Source organism: Zeus faber, assembly GCF_960531495.2.
Source record: "Zeus faber genome assembly, chromosome: 18".
NCBI classification, from domain to species: Eukaryota; Metazoa; Chordata; class Actinopteri; order Zeiformes; family Zeidae; genus Zeus; species Zeus faber.
In genome coordinates this window covers 11,767,926-11,786,036 of record NC_137210.1, presented here as the reverse complement: position 1 = coordinate 11,786,036, position 18,111 = coordinate 11,767,926, and the positions used below count along the sequence as shown (strand labels likewise).

Sequence of the window (18,111 nt, the reverse complement as noted above, 5' to 3'; positions counted from 1 at the left end):
GAGAGGGGAGGTTCGTTTTTTTGCAACCACGTCCCCTAAGACTGAATCAGAAGAAGGTAATTTAGTCGAGTGCTTTATTCAAAATAATGCATTAACTGTGCCTCTTTTGGGGGGCATTTTTTTAAACGGCTGTAGTCTAGCGCTCGAATCTGGGCTAAGATAAGTATAAGAGACGTAATAGAAGTATACTTGTGATTGATTAGGAAATAAGTTGGTTGATAGGTGTAGTGAGTACGGTATTAGTAGGGATCTAATATTTTGCGGTTAAATCCAAAATGATGGTGACTGAACATTGCAAAATGCTTTTCCTCCTCTCCACAGTCCCATGTCCCCCTTCAGTATTGAGAGCATAAGGCGCCCTCGGAGGTCGGAATCCCCCGACTCCAAAAAGAGACGCATCCACAGATGTGACTTTGAGGGCTGCAATAAAGTCTACACCAAGAGCTCCCACCTAAAAGCACACCGGAGGACGCATACAGGTCTGTTTGGACGTTGTCTTTTATTTGAATATTCTCATCCTTCTGTTTTTAAACTTGATTTTAATTGTTCTAATGCTGTTATTGTTCGACTTTATCTTCATATTCTACTTTTATTAGAAACGTTTGGACATCCAAGCCCTGGAGTAGAGGCTCCGTCAACATTATTTACTCTATTGTACAGGGCACAAAACTATTGTGATGATTATTTTGAGAATTATTATTTGTTGTTGTTGTTGTTGTTGTTGTTGTTGTTGTTGTTGTTGTTTTCATTTTTTGTGTGTTGTTGTTGTTTGAGAATTATTCGAGAATTGCTTGTATTACTTCAAGTCAAATTAATTGGAGTCAAATACTTGTAATCATCACGATCATTCAATTCAATTTTATTTTTCAAAGAATATTTTTCTTTATTTTAATATGATTTTGATTATTGTGATGATGATGATTATTATTATAATTATTATTATTATGAACAGTGCTATACCAAAATCAAAGTTATTTTTATTATAATTATTATTATGCAAAGTGATATATGAATAAAGGTTATTATAATAATAATAATAATTATTATTATTATTATTATTGTTGTTATTATTATTATTATTAATAATAACAATAATAATAATAATATAGTCGTTGTTGCTATTATTATGATTAGAGAAATAATAGCAATAGTAATAAATATAATAATATAGGAAGAGACCATTTTTTAAGGCAAATCATCTACAGTATACAACACATACTAGTGATGGAAGTTTTGTGAACGAGGCGTTCATCGTGAGCCAATCCTTTAAACCAGAAGTCGGGAGTCACCCGAGTAACAGGATCGTTTGTTCATTTAATTTGCGACTCTGTAACTGAGCCTATTATTGCGTTAAGTCATTACGTGTTCTTACTACAGTCTGGCGTACTGAGTGTGTGCTCTGCTCTCCCTCCAGGTGAAAAGCCATACAAGTGCACATGGGACGGCTGCACGTGGAAGTTTGCCCGCTCGGACGAGCTGACACGGCACTACCGGAAACACACCGGCGTCAAACCCTTCAAGTGCGCGGACTGCGACCGCAGCTTCTCCAGGTCGGACCACCTGGCCCTGCACCGGCGGAGGCACATGCTGGTGTGAACAAATTAAATTATAAGCGCAAAATAAGGGAACGGGACGAGAGAATATTCAAAAAGAGAGATGGAGACACACATGCAGCGTTGGGGAGCAGGGACTCCCCCCCCACCCCCACCACCACCCCCCTCCCTCCCTTGAATGTCGTTCAGCTGGACTGGACACACTCTCAAAAACACACACACACACATGCACACACACACACACATGCACGCACACACATACACACACACACACACATACACACACACACACACACACACATATCCATATATCTTGCTCATCCGCCTGTGATGATGAGGAGGGATGAAGAGGAATGATGGAGCTTGGAGAGCAGCACAAAACAGGGCCGCTTCTTCCGCTCGGGGCGGAAGGAACTGGACGGCGGGATCCTGCGGTGGCGTCGTGGTCGTTTCGGAGTTTTGGAGTTTCATCCGACATTGTCTTTTACAGCACTGTTTCTTAAATGTTTCGCTTAGACACTCTGCATTCGGACAAAAAAAAGAAATGCAACCGCAAACAGTTATCCTCACGGTATATTTCTTTCTTTTTCTTTCTTTTTTTTTTTTTGGTCTAAATTGCTGCTTTTACAGGCGATCATAATGTGAAAGACCCGGGTGTGTTGTGGAGTGGATTTTTATTTTATTTTTTCCAGGGTCCTGAAAAAAAAAAAAAAAACTGGCCAAAATTGGAATTTTGGCCCAAGGACTTAGGCCCTAAAGTTTGATCCCCCTCCAAGCAGTATTGTAAGTATGTCCTTATCCGACCAGCAGAGGGCGCCATATCATCATAATTATTGATTATTTCCATCAACTGCTGGATCGACCAGTGAGATCTGAGGCCCCTGGAGCCAGTGAAGAGGAGGCTCATTGTGAAGCCACTTTCACACACAAAAAAAAACAACAACAAAAAAAACCCATCATCAGCAGCAACTTCACAGACTCACAATCTCATCTTTACTTATTCGACGCAAGGTCCCGCTACTTGCTTGTGATATTCGGTGTGTTTTTGATTCTAATCTAATGAGACTGGGCATGCACAGCACCACCAGCAGTGAAACACGCCATATTGTGACCCCCTTTCACAGGGTCCGTCCCCAAAAACCCTCCAAACTCACTATCGCTGTCCTTCATGCTGAGCCTCTTGGAAAACATTTTCTTTTTTTTTTAATAAAAATAAAAAGATCTTTGGTGCATTTTTGTGCTGTGATTAGCAATCAGTAAAGTGCAATCTTTTAGGGTAATTATAGTTTCAATTTGACATTTTATTTTGTGTTTTTTTTTTTTTTTGTTCCTTGTTTTTGATTTTTTGTTCCTCCTTTTTTTTTTCCAATTTTTTTTTTTTCCAATTTTTTTAAGTAATGCCTGCTTTGGTTTTGTTTAACAAAGAAAGATCAACTCCCCTCATGTACATTGACGTTTTGAAACAATCAATGGCATCCATGTGGAAAGAAAATCAACAAAAAAAACAAAAACGATGGCAGATCTATAGCGTTGGCGGGGTGGCAGCGGCGCTTTGTGACGTACGACCTAGAAGAGCAATACATTGCGAACAGGGTGATGAGGAGGTTGGAAGGACCTTTTGCCTCCCTGGCGATTGTCAAACGGAGGTCTGCCTTCGACCTGTCTCACCTCTCTAGCTCTCTTCGCAAGTCCCTCTGTGAAACAAAGGGACTGGGTTGCACAAGCCCCTCGTCTGTAGGTTTGGGGTCTGTCTTTGAACCAACCATCCTGAAAGCCCCTCGAAACGTTTTCACACAAGGTATCTCTTATTACACGGCTCTGGGGAATAGCCAATTCTGATTGGTCAATGAGGGGTCGGTTATTTCTTAATGGCGATCATTACCGCGGGCAACCTCTTGTGGCTGCGTCGTTACGGAGCAGTTGTTTTTTTCTCAGCGGAAACTCTTAAACTAGACGTGCCCGTCTCAATGTATCCCGGTGTTTAGTAAGCAGCCGTGTAATAAGCGGGATAACGTGCAGCCAGCCGGTCCTTATCGCCAAATGGGGGGATTCAGAGTGATGCAGGACCCTGCACGTTGTCCCTCACATCTATGCCGATATGAGATTTGGCTCTAAAATATTGTGTGCTGTGGAGGGATCCCCACATTCATCCATCGATGGATACTTGCATATATGCACAAATCCAAACACACACACACACACACACACACACACAAACGCACGCACGCACGCACGCACGCACACACACACACAGACACACACACACACACACACATTTCTTAGTACGGGTATACGCTTCACAGTAATTTGATAGTGTTTTCGCACCAACTATGCCGGCAAAGGCCATCTTTAATGACTTTTCCAGGCAACTAAAGTTACTTTTCAGTGCTAATAAAACAGTATGGTTCATTTCTAAGCTCATAAGAGAGTAAAAAAGTAAAAAAAAAAAAAACTGTCCAACCTTGAACAAAAAAGTACAGTGTGAAATGTTCCATACCGCCATTGACCCCCACACAAGAGCAGCCCACATAATATGATAGAAACGTCTAAATGGACATCTTGGACGACGGCCAGAAAAATGTTGATGTGGTCTTCTCTGATATTAGCACCTTGGAAACCACATGCACACACACACACACACACACACACACACACACACACACACACACACACACACACACACACACACACACACATTCGTTTAAGTATTGAAATATTATCCCCACTGTGCAACCAGATCCAGGATGCCCGTTCCACACAATCCGCCCAAAGTAGGCTTTACGATTCCCCTTTAATATTAATGAAGAATTGTCATGTACCTTGTCATATTTATGTTGATTATTTGTTGTAGTATTATTATTATTTTTTTTCCTTTCTTTTTTTTTTTTTTTGGGCAAAAAAAGCATATCAGCACCTTGTTTCTTTTTGGGGTTTTTTTCTTCAGTATGATTCTTTTGAAGATATTTTATCTCAGATGTCAGTTTATACACGAAAAAATAATCACCACCATATTTTTACCATCATTTTAAGTTACTGTATTAAAAAAAAAAAACATTCTATGATTGAGGGGCACTTCGTCATTGCATATAACTATTTTCTGTATAAAAAAAATGATTTTTTGAAATGTTGTAATATATGTGACAGTGAAGATAAAAACATATTACGAGTTCTACAGACTGTATATACATTGGAAGAATAGGGCTTTTGATTAGTAGATACAGGAAATACATTTATACATGTAAAGTCTTTTTCAGAGACAGTAATTTATCTAATTTGATATACAGTGAAATGGGGCTAGTGGTATTTGCGACCGCAGTTTTTCATCCTGTAAATGACCATATCGTGTGACGTCACGTAACAGTTTGCCTCTTCTTTTGGTTCGTGATTTACTAGGTTTTGTGATAAAACGAAAGGAAGGAAAAAAAAAAAAAAAAAAAAAAAAAACCAAAACAAAACAAAAAAAAAAAGGATCATTCTCTCCCAAGGCGGAACCAGTGCCCGGCGTCATTTCAAAACAACAAAGTATTTTCTATACATCGACCATATCAAGGTACCTGATTCCCTGTCCTGCTTTCTTTCTCTCGCCACACCCGGACAACAGCCCAACACCAGACGGATGGAGCACATTATTAACACCACATATATTCTTGTATTCAGTGTAACTTTGCATGCCTTAATCCGATCTTTTTTTTTGTAGCTTTTCCTTTTCTTTCATTTTGGAATTGACTTGAAGATGGCTACGAGTAGGACAGGGATGTATTGTACCCCCCCCCCTCCCCAGGCCTCCCCCTCCTCATTTTATTATTGTTATTTTGGAGCATAATTTTGTAACGGCAACCAGGGTCAAAGTTATGCAATAACAAAAATGAATAGTGCCTCACATCGCAAACCTTGTAACAGCGACTCTCAAAAAACGGGGGCAGGGTCTCGTTGAAATTTATCAATGGCGGATTACGGACGAAAAAGGAAAAAGTGGAAAAAAGAAACCCCACCAATTTTGTAAAAAAAAAAACTAAAAAAAGAGGAAAACAAGAGAAAAAGCACGGACATCGTTATGCAAATCGGACCTCTCATGTGTAACTCTTTTGTTTTCGTTTTTTTCGCACTGAGCCTTATTTTGATTTCGCTCTTTTACGACGCGGCCTCCTCCCATTCTCACAATCTGTTTGTACCTGGTATCGCAATAAGTCGCTTTATAAGGGGAACAAAAGTGAAATGTATCCAAATGAACACAGTGGGCACATGGGATGAGGATTATAAATATATATATATATATTTATAATCCTCTACTATCCACTGTGGAGCTGTGTGGACTGCTTTGCACACACACACACACACACACACACACAAACACACACACACACGCACGCACGCACGCACACACACATTTTACACTTCTTTATTGGTTCAATATCTCTTTTTTTCTTTCCGTGCAGCATCTGCAGTTTTATTGTCAACCTATGAAACAATTTTTTTTTTTTTTTTTGTTGTTTTTTTTTTTCTCAAGTAGTGAAAGCCAATACCTATGTTAAAAGGTTTGCTATATTTACGTACAGTAATTGTTGTTTTTGTATTTATGTAAAGTGAATGTATTGTAGATATAATCAGATCTCACTCTTGCCGTGCAAACGAAAACAAAAAAAAAAAGAAAAAAAAAGAAAGAAAGACAGAAAAATTGGGACCTCGCTCAGCAACGCTTCGAAAGGGGAGATCACGCTCAACCAAGTGCGCATCTGCAAAAGAAACCATTTTTAATCCCACTATTTTTTAAACCCGGTTTGAAGAACAGTCGTCTTTCTACGTTTTTTTTGGGGGTTTTTTTTTTTCCTCCTTCTTTCTTTTCTTTCTTTTGTTTTTTTTTTGTCCTTTTTCCTCCAACAAGTTGTTTAGATATCCAGTCAGTGTTCTTTGCTCTTTTTCTCTGTATTTTTTCTTATGGATGGAGCTGTGAAATTAAAAATGAGTTGAAACATATACATGTATATTAATATGAATGGAGGCATGAAGGATAATAAAGTTGCATTTTTTATGTAACACTCTGGTATGGGGGCGGGGTGTGACGTGCGCGGAATGTGGTTTCGACGTCGCTCTCGACATCTGAGCGTCGCCGGATATAGATGTGCGCGGCTTCCCAACAGCGTCCCATCCCGGGTGCCACGTGTCCTTGTGCCAGGAAAAGTAGACGACGCGGCCAGAGGTTAGCGGACACCGGGACACCGCACCCACGTGCGCTCGTTGAGCAGGTTTTGCGAGCAAGTTTAATTTCAAGCCGCCACCGGCATTAATATGGAGTTTGCCGCTTATAACAGCTTCCGCTCTCCTGGGAAGGCTTTCCGCTCGATTTTGGAGCGCGGCTGCGGGGGATTTGCTCCCTTTCAGACACGAGAGCATCAGTGAGGTCAGGCACTGGTGTTGGTGCCTGGCCCGCAGTCGGCGTTCCAGTTCATCCCGAAGGTGTTCAACGGGGCTCCCGCACGGTTCTCAATAAGGTCATTGTGTGCGGTAGCACTGATATTTCCCCTTCCCTGGGATAAGTCAAGCCCAAACCATGGAAAAGCAGCCACAGACCGCGATTCCTCCACCGCCAAACGCTACCGCCGGCACGATGCATTGACGCCGGACGGTGAAGCGTGATTCGTCACCCCAGAGGACGCGTTTCCACTGCCCCAGAGGCGTCGCGGCGGTGTGCTTTGCCCCGACTCCGGCCGACGCATTGGCGTGGCGCACGGTGATCTCAGGCTCTCAGTTCTTGCACCGACGGCTTGTTTCCAGAGGCTGTTTGGAACTCGGCGGCGGGTGTTGCAACCGAGGACAGACACGCAATGCGTTCTGTGAGCCTGTGAACCACTCCACGGTTCGGCCGTCGTCGCTCCCGCGGGCGGGTCTTTCCATATGGCATAGTTAGGCAATTGCCTGAAGCCTCGTGTGCCGGGGGGGCCGAGTGTGTAGATTTTGTTTAATTCTTTCATAAAAATCTCTGTTTTCCTTCGTCCCTCCAGCGGTCGGCACCGCCCATCACTCAAATCCCCTAAGCATCCCGATAAAATCGAATCAGAGATGGAGGCCCTTAGAGGCCGTACGGCGCGGAGACGGACACGGCGGGCGGAGGAGAGTCGGGGCCTTTCGCGATGAAGCGTTTTTAGAGATCGGGCTCGAGATCTTTGCGTGAATGGAATTCTTTCAGGCTGCTGGGCTTGCGATTCGCAGATTTGTTATTTCAGTCCACGCCTACAACACAACAGACCAAATGTATGTACGGTATATTCATTACACTAGGTCAACCAGGTGAAAAAGCAAAAGTAACCATAAACTTGGTACACGGCTCTGCAAGGATTATCATGCGTTTAAAACCTGAAAAATTACATTATTATACCGTCCCATATGGGAGATTTTTTATTTACAATCTGATATTGTGAAAGTCAAAATTACCGTGATAAACAATATTCCTCCATATCTAGTCCTAAAACAGACCCATTGAACACGATACCCAAAATGTTTTTGTCACGACTCAAGTCTAAAAGCCACAGGTTCAAGTCCTGGTTTTCCCACCTCATATCTGTTCCTTTAATCAAAGGAATGGAGGAGACGACCGAGCTCCACCGAGGTGAGCCGCCGTCGGAGGCGTTCCAGGAGTTTAGAGTTGTATTTCAAAAATTTCAAATGGCATTTCATATATTCATAATCTTGTCTTTGTCTTTTTCGAACTGAGCGAAGAGCGTTTGAATGGTTCAGTTTGCATTCTCGTTCAGCTTTGCTCCTGCTAAATCGTTTTTATTTACTAGCCGTGCTTTGCATTAAGCCGGGGGGGGGGGAAGGGCCTTGCATTGGCCCCGCCTGGGGCCCCCAGATCAGCCCCTGGTTGCTCCTAGATGTTTCCTGTTCACAGTAACAAAACATTTTTGAAAACGATTGAAAGAAATTTGACGAACTGCTTTGGTGGAAAGATGGCGTCCTGTGACGCCGCCATGGTGGAAGTCACTGAGCTCTTTAGTAAGGACACATTCTACTGCAGATGTTTGTCTCAGGAGACCGCACGGCTTTATGCTTCATTTTATGCACCTGCTAGTAATGGCTGAGGCTAGGGTGTTCTTTTGGGCTATGAAGTGTTTACCTCAAAATCCTCACGTACAGATGAGCATGAAGTGTGCACGGTACGTGCATCAAGCATCAATACTTTGTTTTTTGAAAATTCATGATCAACAGTTGAGAAATCGAACCCATTCCAGTTGGGTCAGGTTGGGGAGAGTTGTCCAGCGTTCTGGTTCATTAGACAAGCTACGATAGGACGAGTTAGGACGAGGTACTGTGGAAATTTAAGATAACAGTATCTTATCTTACAGTGAGATGAAATAAGTTCATCTCAATTTCTTAAAAAAAAAAAAAAAAAAATCAGAAAGGGATTAATAAAGGATTAATAAAGGGTTAATAAAGTGTTAATACACGATTGATAAAGTGCCTCATCTTAAAATGATATACCAACTTCTCTTAAAGTATGTTGGGATCAGATACGATAACTTCATCTTGATATCTCAAGATTAGATACAACTAAGGATTTATATAGTGATGGATCTGATCTTATCTTATCTTTCCCAACTCATCAGAAAACACAACAAACAGCCGCCCGGCTGAAGGAAGGGACATTTAGAGAGTCCGAATAGAAGGATCCGGCTCCACGCAGGACACATGGGTGTCCTGCCGATTTTGGAAAAGCTTAACCGTGCCCTAATTTGAACTCTACGGTACAAGAGCCGTAAAGCAAATAAGAGGCGCTTCCTCTGTAACCTTCCACGGTTCCCACTGGGAGTTTTCCTGCGCCGCGGACGTGCTGGGACACCTTCCACCGTGGGCTGGTCCTGGCACCCGCTGCCAATTCCCCCTCCATGACTCATGGCCCTGACGCTTTCCATACAATACGGAATAACTGGTATGAATAACTGAAAGTCACCTTTGACTTGAGCTGGAAGCGACGGGCGCAAAGATGAGCTCTTGGAAGACTTCTTCAGTGGGATGGTTTCAGGTTGGGGGAAAAAAAACCCAACAAACAGGACTTGAAGACAAAATTGAAAAACACAACTGACTTGCAAAGCCTTTTATAGAATTAGCATCTATGGATCCATAGATCTATTTTATAAATGAAAATACTATATACATATACTGTATTTTCTATACCATATACCTCTGATCAATATATATATATATATATATATATATAACATTATATATATATTCTGTTTGCAATACCAATACTCCTAAACAGAAAACTCTTTATCTGACATGTCTATATTATCATATGATGATTATATGACTTTATGTTCTTAAACCAAAAATGATAACTACTACTACTATTACAACTACTACTACTACTACTACTACTACTACTACTACTACTACTACTACTACAACTACTACTACTACTACTACTACTACTACTACTACTACTACTAATAAAAATAATAATAATAATAATGATATTACTATTACTACTGCTACTACTGCTACTACTACTAATAATAATAATAATAATAATAATACTACTACTACTACTACTACTACAAATAATAATAACAATACTGCTACTACAGTACTACTACTACTACTACTACTACTACTACTAATATAATGTAGTGGTAGCAGGAGTACTGTAGTATTATCATTATTATTATGAGTACTGGTAGTAGTAGTAATACTACTACTACTAATAATAATAATAGTACTACTACTACTACTACTACTACTGCTTATAATACTACTACTACTAGTAGTAGTACTACTACTAATAATAATGGTACTAGTACTACTACTACTACTACTACTAATAATAATAATAATAATAATAATAATAATAATAGTACTAGTACTACTGCTACTATTAATAATAATAATAATAATAATGATAATAATAATAATAATAATAATAATAATAATAATAATAATAATAATAATAATGATAATAATAATAATCATATTAATACTACTACTGCTACTACTACTACTAATACTACTACTACTACTACTACTACAAATAATAATAACAATACTGCTACTACAGTACTACTACTACTACTACTACTACTAATATAATGTAGTTAGAAGGAGTACTGTAGTATTATTATTATTATTATGAGTACTGGTAGTAGTAGTAATACTACTACTAATAATACTAGTACTACTACTACTACTACTACTTATAATACTACTACTACTACTACTAGTAGTACTACTAATAATAATAATGATACTACTACTACTACTAATACTACTACTACTACTACTACTACTACTACTAATACTACTACTACTACTACTACTAATAATAATAATAATAATAATAATAAGAAGAAGAAGAAGAAGAAGAAGAAGAAGAAGAAGAAGAAGAAGAAGAAGAAGAAGAAGAAGAAGAAAAAGAAGAAGAAGAATAATTATAATGACTAATTTGAATCCTCTGATAGAAACATTTTCAAACAAATAGAAACATTTGAAATCTTAGCCTAGCCCGATGTGGATGCTATGCTACAACCAAAAATAATTTATTTATACTTCAATAGAAATCTTTACTAAAACCTAAAACAATTGTATTTAAAAAGATTCAAATTGTAAATCTATTTGTCCATAAATTAGAAATACTTCCAAGAAACATCCAGCAATTGTTTCAATTTTCGCTATTTTTAGATTCATTGTGAACGGTCAGGAAATAGACAAAATGAATGTTGAACTACACAATTTCCCAATAACAGCCAAGTGTAAAAGAAAATAGGAAGCAGTCATTTTTCAACCCTGGCATGTTTTTCTTTTGTAAATAAAGAGAAAGGGCAGTAACAAAAGGTGGATCATTTGATCCACACACTTGTACAGCACACTAAGACCGAGAGCATGAACGAACCTGCAGACAGACAGGTGCTCCCTCCAAACGGACGGCTCCACGGGGGCCGCTGGTTCTCAAACCTTTTAGCCAGGCACCCCTTCGCAAAGGGGTAACATTATCCCTTATGTCACCACTTGAGCAATTGGTGGAAACAACACGTTCAGCTGCCTCTTTGTACATCACACAGTGAAAATAAACAAACAGAAATGCACATTAGGAACCTGTCTTTCGTGACTGGTGTGATGGTTCACCCTCCACCTCCTGTCGGGCTTGTCATTTTGTTGATTGCGATCACTGCCAAAAAATAAAAGATCCCTCACTGTTGTGTCGAGGAGGGAAGGTATAAGCAATATATCTGTGATGGATTTACAGGGAAATTTGTGTGTGCTGTGGACGCCGGGGGGGGGGGGGGGGTGGGGGGGGAGTCCCCGGGGACCTAGTTTCAGAAACACTGCGGTCATTCCTAGAGGGAGATTCAGACTCAAAACCCTTTGAGAGAAACTTTGGTCTCAGTGTCTTCGCCTCCAAAAATAAATAGTTATCTGTTCATTCATGACAAAAGAAAAAAAAAGGAACTCAATCATGAAACTCATTAAAAACAAAACAAGCAACTGTATTAGAAAATGGTCAGGCCATGTCATATCTCTGCGTGATGGAGACACTCGATAATGACCATATCACACATTACTGTAGAAGGTCATTTATTGAGACTTTTGATATGTCAGACTGAAAACTGAAATAATGAAAATAATGGGCTATATTTTTTCTAGTTATTTAATTACATCAAATAACATGTGTCATTTCAAGTTATACACTTTAAAAGAAGCGGCATAAAAATATATGGAGAAACAACATTATGTTGACTAAATGTTTTATTTTCACCACTAAATTACAGTTTGATTAATAAATTGAGTAATAATTTGACACTTGGCAGGATCACATGAAAACTCCTCACCAGCACGTTTACACTTCTTAAAAAAACAAACAAACAACAAAAACAACCAACCAACCAAACAAAAAAAAGGACAAAGGCAAATTCTTATCCTCTGATATAACAATCATTCGTGGGCCAGCACTGATAGGGATTTTCCATTGAGGCGTCAACGGTCCAAAATCCTCGTTTGAACAGTTTTCTGTTTGTTGAGATTGCTTTAGAAATAATAAAAATATTAAAAAATAAAAAAAAAATAAAAAGAGCACATCTCTGTTTCTAGCTCTGGTGCCTCTTCATGTGCAGGGCCAGGTGGTCGGAGCGGGAGAAGCAGCGACTGCACACGCTGCACTGGAAGGGTTTGGCCCCCGTGTGCTTCCTGAAATGGCGAGTCAGCTCGTCGGAGCGAGCGAAGCGCCACTCGCAGCCCTCCCACGAACACTGGTACGGCTTCTCACCTACGGCCGAGCCACAAGATCAAATGAAGATGGCAGCAGAGAAAAGGGTGGGGAACAGACGAAAAAAGCATGATTTTGAGCCTCAATGAAAAAAGATTATTTACACACCCCTTCGTAAAGCCTTTAATCGATTTTGTTTTCGGGAGGAAGCTGGTGATGTGCCATGGTACTTGTATTGTGAGCTATAAATCATGGTTTGCTGTCCACCCCCCCCACTCTCCCCCTCAACCCCGCCACCCTTTATAAAAGCTACCGAGGTTATGTGATTTGACAGCCATGAGATATGAGCCCGGACTGTCTGCACACAGAAGGCATCTGCATGCCAAGAGCATTCTTCTGCCTGGCAACATAACAAACACTGTCACCCCCAAATTAGAGGTTGTCCCTGATAACAAATCTTTCCGGCGTTAATGGGGAAACTTTTACCTGTGTGGGTCCGGAGATGGGCTTTCAAATGGGAGGACTTGGTGTAGACCTTCTTGCATCCTAGTGCAAAAGAACGGGACTTGATGTCATTCAGAACAAAGACACTGCCTTTAAAACGCTTCATAAGCCTGGTGATATGAACTATAACGTTTGTGTTGCACATAATGGACATGATTTTCACCTGGGACATCACAGTGGTGAATCCGCCTTCGCTCCAGGTCGGGGTTATTCCTACGGTTGTACCTGATAGGGGAAGACTGACCCAGCACCGGGGACAGAGGACCGACACCCAAAGGTGTCCGGACCGGTTGCGCAGATTCGACTGGTGTGGGGCCTGAACTCTGAACCAAATTGACATTTGACTTTGGGGCCGGACCTTGTCTGGAACTTTGACCCTGCCCGACGTTATGGCTCTGGAAAGTCAATTTGGAAGCAATGCTGGCTTCGTAGGAAGGCGGCGGGGAAAGATTAGCTCCTTGAATTAGGGCTTTCCCTCTCTCTGGGCTGGCCGGCTCCGAGCTAGGCGGGGAAGGCGGCAGATAGGGAGGCCTCTGCCGGTGGCCATGATGATTTAAAGGGTAGCCTTCGTTCTGTGGACCCCTAACGGATTTGGCAGAATTCTGGAGGGGGCCTAAATGCCCACCAAAGGGAAGACCCCACTGGGACACGGGGACACCGCCGTGCACATCAGAGTTCCCTTGCGTTCCATGAACGAGCTGCTCCAAATCAGAGTTCAACAGCTGGAACAGGGGGACGTCCTGAAAGTCTATGGACGGCATCTCCTGTTTGATGAAGACATTACCGCCGGTGGTCTCCGCTGTGGTGAAGACGCCCGGGTAACCCGAAATGGTTGGTGGTCCTCCGTTGCCCTGACAACTGGGGTGGACCAAGGAGTGGGACAGGGGTTCGGTCTTTATGGGTTTCACGGATCTACAGAGGCCGGGACGCAGGTAGGTGACATCAGGAAGGAGCAGGCTCATGTTGACGCTGTAAGGGGAACCCAGGTCCTCGGTGAAGGAGGGCTCCAGCATTAGAGCACTGTCCCTGGACATTCTCTTAGAATCCATCCCCGTTTGGGGGCAAGAGGACAGGTAACTGTCCAGCTCTGATGTAGCCTGAAAACCAAAAGAGATCAGAGGTTGGAGGCAAACCACATCAGCAATCATCTACTGTATATACTGCAGATGAAATGATAAAAAATAAAAAGCGTGTCAACCTTGTTGTTATTGAAGATGCTACGTGATCAAACTTATATAGACTCGTTTATTTTTTTCTTTGTCAATGCTGCAAGAGAAAGACACACTTAGCTCCTAACGTTACGTACCCAAACTTACTCTAAAACGATCATTCTAGGGCAACGAAAAGACCAGCTGACTAATGGAAAAGCATGAGCAGAATCGCTCCCTGTGCTCTCGCGGTTCTCAACGTGGGGTCACTCAAGAGGTTCCAGGGGATCCCCAGTAAAATGATTCATAGTTTGAACTTGAACAATATTTAATTTACACGTTGGTAGAGTTGTTAGAGAATGAACAATAATGACTGTTTTCATCATATTTTTACTATTATCTCCCTCGGACAGATATTCATTTGGACTTCATTATATCTTCTTAGATGGGGGTCCCAGAGACCAAATCTTCCCAAATGGGGTCCTTGGCCAAAATAATGCGTATCAAATCGAGGGTCCTTGACATGAAAAAGGCTGAGAATCACTGTTCTACCTTCTCCGCTGATTCTATTACTCCATTAACTCACCATGGACTATCAAAATAAACATGGACCATGAAGTGAATGGCACTGGAGCTGCACTTCTGCCACATCAAAGAAGTTATGCCTCCTGCCTCCCTCCCTGCCAGGCTTGCTGGCTGGCTTTACAAGCAGCCTCCTTGTGAAGTGCTCTTGCCTTTCCTTTATGGAAATCCCTTGCTGAAATTAGACCTTCCAGTTGCTCCACTCCAGTTGCATTCAATTTCTATTTTTTTTTTTTTTTTTTTTTTTTTTCAAATGAATGAAAGCTGCTGTAAAGGCTGCTTTGGCAATTGGGATAAACACATCAGCATCACAGGCGGATACTTTATTTATTTTCTGGGTCAAACCTTCTATTCCCCATTGAGAATCTCGCGTCAACAAATTCTATGACGCTCAAAACGGCTGAATTTAGACGCCGAGAAACGGCGAAACGCGCTCCCCCAAAGGGAGCCATCGGATGGAGAACACGCTGCCCTACCGGAGTGTACTGGTGGGCAGAAGTTGCCGCGGTCTCCTGGTCCCGGGCGGCGGCGGCGGCGGCGGCGGCGGCGGCGGCGGCGGAGGCGGAGGTGGCGTGGATATCTCGGTGCCCACCGCCCGGACCGTCTCCCGCCGCGCCGGGACGCGTGGCGCCCCGTCCCGGAGGAGAGACCCAAGCGTGGTGCGTCAACGCGGCTGCCATGGGAGCGCAAAAAACGGAGCCGCTATCCGAAAATCCGCGGAGAATAAATTCCTCATATAAAAGGATATAGGCCTAGATTCTGCTGGAGACGGATTGTGCGGCAGCTGTCAAAGTGTTGGATTCAGATTCATTCCCTCTGTGTGTGCGTGTGTGTGTGTGTGTGTGTGTGTGTGTGCGTGCGTGCGTGCGTGTGTGTGTGTGTGCGTGGGTTTTTTTTGTTTTTTTTTGCGTCGGCTTGTCAAATTGCGCAACTGCGTGATCTCTCTGCGCGCGTCTCGCAGGGCGGAGCCGAGCGGGTGTGGGAAATAAACACGATGTGATCTACACCTATGGAGTTTAATGAATAATACCTTGCACTTCAAAAAAAAAACAAAACAGGTTTTTGGAACACGTGGGGTTTAAGAGTAAAGCGCACCATTGTCGAGGATTAACTTGTCAAGCGAGTGTTTCCATAAATCACTCGGTTCATCTGTAATCTCATGATGAAAGAAAAAAAAAAAAAAATAATAATATCATTGAGTCATGCAGTCACCGGTACCTTGAATGGGTGGTTTGAGGACAAACTGTACGCGTACTTCTTCAATAAACACATTTAGATAAATAAAGAGATAAATTGATAAATGAAGAATACAAATAGTCGTACATTGTATTCTTGGCCATTTACAATGGCGATAGGCATCCTAATACATCAATGCCGTGGTCAGTATTTACTACTACTTGGTTTGTAAGGGATTTTATATTAGGCTATGTCCCCCATTAATTATTCCCTCGGCCATTTTCAATTTTAGTTTATTGCTTATACATAAAGTATACATTAAAAAAAAGAATACCTATTTTTTATTATAGCATATTCAATACACTGTTTAGAATGCTTATCGTAAAATATCAATGTACATTTATTCTATTCTATTCTATAATATTATATATATATATATATATATATATATGAATTACAAGAACAATGGCACACTTCTGTCACTTGAGGTATTCTTTGTGTGTACTATTTTGGTAGCCAAAATGAACCAAAAATGTGAAAATTATATTTTTCAGTATATCCAACCACATCTTAAGTACCACTTCAAGTACAACTGAAATGGTTTTAAATGTAATACAATTTAGAGTCAAATGAACTATTGATGCATAAAAGGTATGCTGACTATACCTTCACATCACACATTTAACTCTACTTTCTTTTTTTTCTTTTTTTTTTTTTTACTTGGGCATATGAACTATGTACAGTATATGTGGCACTTTATGGAGGTTTTAACAGGCTCCTTGTCTGGCATGCCAAAAACGCCACTGCAGCAGCTGTCTGTCAGGCCTGCACACTTGATGCCAACATTCCTGCAAGCAGGGGAGTCTGCACAGACACTGAAGGGAATGTGTCCATCAAAATAGCTCAACATTACACTCAAATATATGATGGATTGATCAGACCGGGGCCCTTCTAGATTCTGCAGCCCTACGCGTGCGCTTCGCAGGCCGTCTGTTTCCTTATCACCTTGGATCTCTTCTAATCACGCCTTGAAATCACGGTGAGCAGTGTCTTTATACTCTGCCTTCCACTTAAGACGACATAATTGACTATAGTTATTGTTTTTTTCCCACACAGGTGCATGCCGATACCGGTGCATGCCACAGAGATGCAACATGTCAGAACAAGACGCACCCGAATGTCCATGAGCTGTCACGGCAAACAAAGGGCGATCTGGCTGATCACTAAAAACACACACCCCACAAAAGCTGGAATAATACCAGAAGAAAACTAGGTAGAAGGGCGTAGGCTCTCTGTGCATGACACACACACACACACACACACACATACACACGCACTCACACATACGTGTGAGTGCGTGTGTGTGTGTGTGTGTGAGTGTGATTTGATGGATTTATAGTGTGAAGAGAGCAGATCTGAAAGGAGAAATACCTGTGTCTAAAGGATTTGCAAACGTGACATTTTGACGCCACTCCCCCTCCCTATTCCTCCTTCAGGCCATTGCTGTTCTCTTTCTTTCTTCTATTCAAATATTGAAACACGCTGTGTTTACAAACGAGAGCGATGAACTATGATGAGGCTTTGTCCTGGGGTGAACCAGTTTAACTCCCAAATCTATCTATCTATCTATCTATCTATCTATCTATCTATCTATCTATCTATCTATCTATCTATCTATCTATCTATCTATCTATCTATCTATCTATCTATCCATCCATCCATCCATCCATCCATCCATCCATCCATCTATCCATCCATCTATCTATCTATCTATCTATCTATCTATCTATCTATCTATCTATCTATCCATCTATCTATATGTCTGTCTGTCTCTCTGTCTCTCTGTCTTTATACAGATACACAGTCTTTTGGCTTTAATATACTGCAAGTGTTAGAATGTATTATTAGGGGTCCTGCCCGAAGATACAGATACAAATGAACGAATGATAGATAGTTG

General features: G+C 41.4%; 2 protein-coding genes across 2 annotated transcripts in view; one reads left to right on the top strand and one right to left on the bottom strand.

Annotated features, from left to right (window-relative positions):
- Positions 1-1,656, top strand: part of klf12b (Kruppel like factor 12b) — a 36,616-nt gene extending 34,960 nt beyond the window's left edge. Inside the window, exons 5-6 of the mRNA XM_080019060.1 lie at positions 322-479; positions 1,415-1,656. Of these exons, the coding sequence (XP_079875186.1) occupies positions 322-479; positions 1,415-1,596 (340 nt within the window). The 3' untranslated portion in view covers positions 1,597-1,656. The remainder of the gene's footprint in view (positions 1-321; positions 480-1,414) is intronic.
- Positions 1,657-12,119: 10,463 nt separating this feature from the next.
- On the bottom strand, positions 12,120-15,764 carry klf5b (Kruppel like factor 5b). The gene is made up of 4 exons (XM_080019057.1): positions 15,455-15,764; positions 13,412-14,345; positions 13,231-13,290; positions 12,120-12,804 (listed from the first exon to the last, which is right to left on the bottom strand). Exons 1-4 carry the CDS (start codon positions 15,656-15,658, stop codon positions 12,626-12,628), a joined length of 1,377 nt encoding a protein of 458 aa, XP_079875183.1. The 5' UTR covers positions 15,659-15,764; the 3' UTR covers positions 12,120-12,625.
- Between the last annotated feature and the right edge of the window lie 2,347 nt (positions 15,765-18,111).